The sequence below is a fragment of the Micropterus dolomieu genome, linkage group LG21 (assembly GCF_021292245.1).
Source record: "Micropterus dolomieu isolate WLL.071019.BEF.003 ecotype Adirondacks linkage group LG21, ASM2129224v1, whole genome shotgun sequence".
In the NCBI taxonomy this organism is placed as follows: Eukaryota; Metazoa; Chordata; class Actinopteri; order Centrarchiformes; family Centrarchidae; genus Micropterus; species Micropterus dolomieu.
Genome location: NC_060170.1, coordinates 1,257,031 through 1,262,713, shown reverse-complemented (window position 1 = coordinate 1,262,713; position 5,683 = coordinate 1,257,031). Strand labels below are relative to the sequence as shown.

At 40.5% G+C, this 5,683-nt stretch overlaps 1 protein-coding gene across 1 annotated transcript in view; it reads left to right on the top strand.

The window, feature by feature from the left end:
• The window catches only part of LOC123959768, a 28,454-nt gene that overhangs the window by 6,161 nt on the left and 16,610 nt on the right, over positions 1-5,683 (top strand). Inside the window, exons 3-5 of the mRNA XM_046034035.1 lie at positions 1,107-1,340; positions 1,425-1,514; positions 4,845-4,939. Coding sequence (XP_045889991.1) covers positions 1,107-1,340; positions 1,425-1,514; positions 4,845-4,939 — 419 coding nt within the window. The remainder of the gene's footprint in view (positions 1-1,106; positions 1,341-1,424; positions 1,515-4,844; positions 4,940-5,683) is intronic.

The following is a 5,683-nucleotide window of genomic DNA, read 5'->3' as shown; positions in this document are numbered from 1 at the left end:
ACGCTCACTACTGTTATACAAGCTGTACGCTCACTACTGTTATACAAGCTGTACGCTCACTACTGTTATACAAGCTGTACGCTCACTACTTTACACTGTTATACAAGCTGCACGCTCACTACTTTACACTGTTATACAAGCTGCACGCTCACTACTCTACACTGTTATACAAGCTGTACGCTCACTACTTTACACTGTTATACAAGCTGCACGCTCACTACTGTTATACAAGCTGAAAGCTCACTACTTTACACTGTTATACAAGCTGCACGCTCACTACTCTACACTGTTATACAAGCTGCACGCTCACTACTTTACACTGTTATACAAGCTGCACGCTCACTACTCTACACTGTTATACAAGCTGCACGCTCACTACTTTACACTGTTATACAAGCTGCACGCTCACTACTTTACACTGTTATACAAGCTGCACGCTCACTACTTTACACTGTTATACAAGCTGCACGCTCACTACTGTTATACAAGCTGCACGCTCACTACTGTTATACAAGCTGCACGCTCACTACTTTACACTCTTATACAAGCTGCGCGCTCACTACTCTACACTCTTATACAAGCTGCGCGCTCACTACTCTACACTCTTATACAAGCTGCGCGCTCACTACTCTACACTGTTATACAAGCTGCGCGCTCACTACTCTACACTCTTATACAAGCTGCGCGCTCACTACTCTACACTCTTATACAAGCTGCGCGCTCACTACTCTACACTCTTATACAAGCTGCGCGCTCACTACTCTACACTCTTATACAAGCTGCGCGCTCACTACTTTACACTGGAGCAAAGGGTCATTTCTTCAGTGTCTTCACATGAAATGATAGAATCAGATGTTTACACATGTGGGGGGGGGGGGGGGGGGGGGTGGGGGGGGGGGTTCTCCTGTGAGATGCTGCATTAATCTCATAGATCTTTATCTAATAATCACGAGGATGGTTTCATATGAAAACATATAATTAAACTCTTTTCAGTAGTTTTCATTGGTCTGTCCTCCGGACGCTGTGACGCGTCCTCCTGTCCTCCTTTGACGCGTCCTCCTGTCCTCCTGTCGTCCTCTCTCAGGTGTGTCTGCACTATAACAAAGGCTCCGGTCCTCACGGCGGCTGCACCTTCCAGGAGAACTGCACCAAAGTTCACTTGTGTCAGCACTTTGTTCAGGGCGACTGCATGTTCGGACTAAAGTGTATCCGGCAGCACGCCATCGAGCAGCATAGCCGCCGCATGCTTCTGAAGAAAGGACTGAGCGAGGACATCATCCAGGAGCTGCCCTTCATCTACAGGAACATCCACCAGCTGACGGCTGCTGCCGCCTCCACAGGTAACAGTAACACACCTGGTCACACCTGCTGCACAGGTGATCCGTGCACGCCGCTGACTCTGCACGTCTTTGTGTTTCTGTCAGAGAAAGATTCTTTTTGTAAACCTGCCGATCAGAGCGACAACAGCAACGATATCTGTCTGCACTTCATCAGAAACAGCTGCAAGTTCCACAGTGAGTTCAGCCTCCTCTTCATCACCTGATGCTTCCTCTTCATCTTTTTATTCAGCAGGTGAACAACATCTTCTCCACATCTGTTGAGTCTGGGAGGTTAGGGGGTTATCAAATAGGAAATATACCTACAAACAAAAGCAAGAAGAGATTCAGATAAATATTTTGTAAAGGTCTTTTTTGTTTTAGATATGGAAAGAATATATGACTTATCATTGGCAGCTCCAAGCTTGGCTTTTTTAAAAACTTTAAACTTGTTCAGATAAGGTTTGATTAATATAATCATGAACATTATGTAGCAAACCTAGATTTGTTATGAATTTTAATAAATTTATGAGAATTAATACCCCATTATGAATTTTAATATTCATAAAATCAAATTTTATTCCTCGTTTCAGGGCACCACCGGAGTTGTTTTAATCCTAGAGTCTCCGGACCTCTAGGTAGTTTTTAATAATTATACAATTATTACTAGTTATCAGTTAGTTAATAATCGTTCAGTTATCTTAAATCAATCAGTCAGTCTCATATCTAAAGGGTCAATTCTCTTGGCAGGGACGTGGAAATAGGCAACACACAAAGTTCTTGATTATATTACAATGAGCCTGGAGGTTCGATTGTGGGAAGCATTTGACTCATACGGCAAAGAATAACTAATGAAAGTAAGCTAACGCTATGAGTTTAGGAGTTAAAAGGAAATCTCTGACCACAGAACGTGTGTTAAGTCTTACTGCTTGTCGACGGCTTGCCTTGGCCTGTTGCACGGGTCCCACGCTAGCTGCCCGATCCTGGCTTTTTGCTAGGGATTCTCCGGGGTTCTCCGTGTCTGGCAATTCGGTTGTTTTCAGGTTTCCTTCGTTGCCGCTGGCGAGCCCACGTGGCTTGGTCTGACCTCTGACCTTGTTGATTCATCCTTAAATTCAAGCTGGCGATTAAGAGTATAGTATGACATTTCTTTATCATCATTTCTAAAGGAATTTTGTAGGAAAGTATTATGAACAAGCATTGATTACATTAGATGAGGGAGTGTCTTGCTGAAAATAAAAACACTGCAAAAGTAACTTATTTAGATTCTTTCCAGCACTAATATCAACAACAGATAGCAACAACATGTTAACATAACTACTCAAATAGAGGCAAACGTAATCAGGTAACTAAAGATTTAATTAAATGCTTTGAGTCTTTGGAGACAGCAGTCTTTGGTTATTTAAAGTTTGGCTTTCTGGGTTATGTCACAACTTGGGTGAGACAGGGGTTTTCTTTTGATGGGGTAATGAAAAAAAAAGAGCAAGGTCAGTTGCCACGATTACGTGTGTGTGTGTGGGCAGTTTTGATAGGCTGTTCAGGAAAATGCTAATCGCTGGTTTGTGTTCCTTTGTCAGTTTAACAGTCAGGCCCCGTAGCTCCAAATTTATTCAATATAAAATGCACAAATCCACACCGTTGTTCACTACAATTAATTTCTGTCCTCTTCAGTGAATCCAAAGAATTTTCCCAGCCTAATGCAGATTGAGGGTAAATACAAACAGCAATAACGATCTGTTCCAAAGTTTCTTGGTACGTGGGCGAGGACAAAATAAATGTGCCAGCGCTTCGCTTGAGTTTTTTTTTCTGTTTTTGCGGGTAACGGGTCGTTTGGTAAAACCTGTGAAGCATTTAAAAAGAGATCTCTTTAACTTTGTTGGTTCAAAAAACTTGTGCAGCAACCGCAACACTTTTTCCCAACACATCTCTCCGTAACAGGAGCAGTACGAAAAAGCAGCAGGTGTTCTGCTAAGGAATTGTTGAATTGAAAAAACGTTGACGAACTGCCTTATTCTTAGTTTTAGTTTGCAGTGAAAAATAAATTGTCCCAACAACAGTGTCGTCATCAAATCCATTAAAGTCTTTAGGAAGTGAAATGATGGCCAAATGAAGACGATGGAGACTCAGGGAGACCACAGTGATGAATTAACTCACTGTAGTTAAAAGCTGGATGAATAATTTATTTAGAAGAAAAATGTTTTTGTCATACCGCTGTAGAAAGAAAATGTAAAACAATATATGTGTTGTTCCAAATATAAAACCTATGAGGAGAGAAAAAATGAAAGACCAAGCCAGTAGCATTTGTTTGTGAAATGCTGAGAGAAGAGAGGGAGTGGCTTCCACTGAAGGTGGAATTTAAAGTATTTAAAGTCTAGAAAACTAAGTTCCCCTTTAATTAACTCAGTAGTTTCTCAGATAATTCTGCTTGATCTACATGTAAAGACAGTTCCGCGTATTTTCATCTTGATAGTAGATCTTCGTCTTCATCAGACTGATTCTGTCCTGTGATCAGCTGTGGCTTCACCTCAGCTCGTCCTGCAGTTCCCTTTAAAACCCACTAGAGAGCAACAACGTTCACACTCTTCTTCTCTCAGAGTCTCTTCAGGAACAATCCCATCATTCACTTAAATGAATAATAATTATCGCTTTCAGTCATTTCTTTACTCTAACAAACATTGTGTAAACAGAAATATACTTTCAGACAAAAGCTCTCAGTTTCTGGATTCATTTTTGGCTCCACATTTGTCCTCCACATAAAGATATTTGTTCCTACATAGAGGAATTTATTACACATTATTTTTCCTTCTGCGTGGTTAAACTGCTTAGACAGATTCTCCCTCTAAAATCATTATTTGTTCTAACAACAATAAATTCTCTCCAATATCCATCATGAAATGTTTGGATTCTTTTTTCATTTAAAAATATCTTTTGCACACAGAGCTCACTCACACACATTTTATTTTCAACTCATTTTGGTAGTTTTATGTAATTTTTTATATTATAAATAATAGTGTTTATATCATCAGCTTTAATTTGTTGGATAATGTTTTACTGGTTCATACACTCGTCACCGGATGATCTGTGACGTTGTTGGCATGCAGGCTGAATAAAATTATTTTTTAATAGAAGCCTTTTCCAGAGGTGGAGCGTAACGATTTACACTCACGGTACTGTAATTGAGTAGCTTTTTTGTGTACTTGTACTTTTTGAAGTGGTTTTTTAAATCTTTAATTTACTTTTTGTTAAGTATGTTTTGTTTAAAGTTTTGTCCTGCGCTACATTTTCAATCACATCCGTTACTGAGTTTAAAACTTTGGCTTCAAGTACAAGAGAGCAGCGGCTTTATCATGATGCAGAGTCAAGTGTGAAAAAATCTGTATTAAGTTGGGGCTGATGCAAACTGAACATTTCCTGCTGCTGCAGCTTCACATTAAAAGCATCTAACTGGCGAAACACAGGTTGACCTTTATTTTGAAGTAGTCAGGAAATGCAATCTGTCTAAGTGAGATCAGCGCTGAAATGTTGCAGTGAGTAAAGCAGCAGCAGACTCAGCGAGCTGTCAGATAAAGAGCTGCACGCCTCCACCTGCTCAGCCAGGTGACCAGCTCCTTCACAGACTCACAGTCAGATCAGGACTTTGGAAAATACCAATAACTGCCCGACAGTAGTTTGTTTAGCTGCTCCAGACTCTGAGCCCTGTTGCATTAAAAGGCATCTGCTGTTACCGTAGTAACTACAGGTGTCTCATGCACAATAACGGGCAGCTGCATAATCGCGTCAAAGCCAGTTAATTAATGCCAATCAGTTACATTTACAATATTCTAACCATCAGTCCTCGGCTGCGCTCTGAGAGCGTTTTCTCGTTCAGTCGGCCCGTGTAGATTTGTCCTGACAGATTTAGGCCAACCATGTTAAGGAGTGTGTTCACACTGATAGAAGCTAGTAAAAACGTTGAAAATATTGAACAGTAAAATGGCAATTACAAATGTTTTTGACAGTCCGGCCCCCGCAGTGTCTGCTTAGAACAAATGTAGCTGAGGACCCCTGATGCAGAGGTCAGTAAAATAATAGCCTTCTTCCATTGGTGGTTAAGAATAAGTTTTCATAGTTTGGTTGGATTCTTTGCTCCAAATAGCCAAAAAGACATTGGTGTATGACAATACTGGTTAGCATTAGCTACCTGCTGGTACAGTGAGGAAAATAAGTATTTGAACACCCTGCTATTTTGCAAGTTCTCCCACTTAGAAATCATGGAGGGGTCTGAAATTATCATCGTAGGTGCATGTCCACTGTGAGAGACATAATCTAAAAAAAAATAATCCAGAAATCACAATGTATGATTTTTTAACTATTTATTTGTATGATAC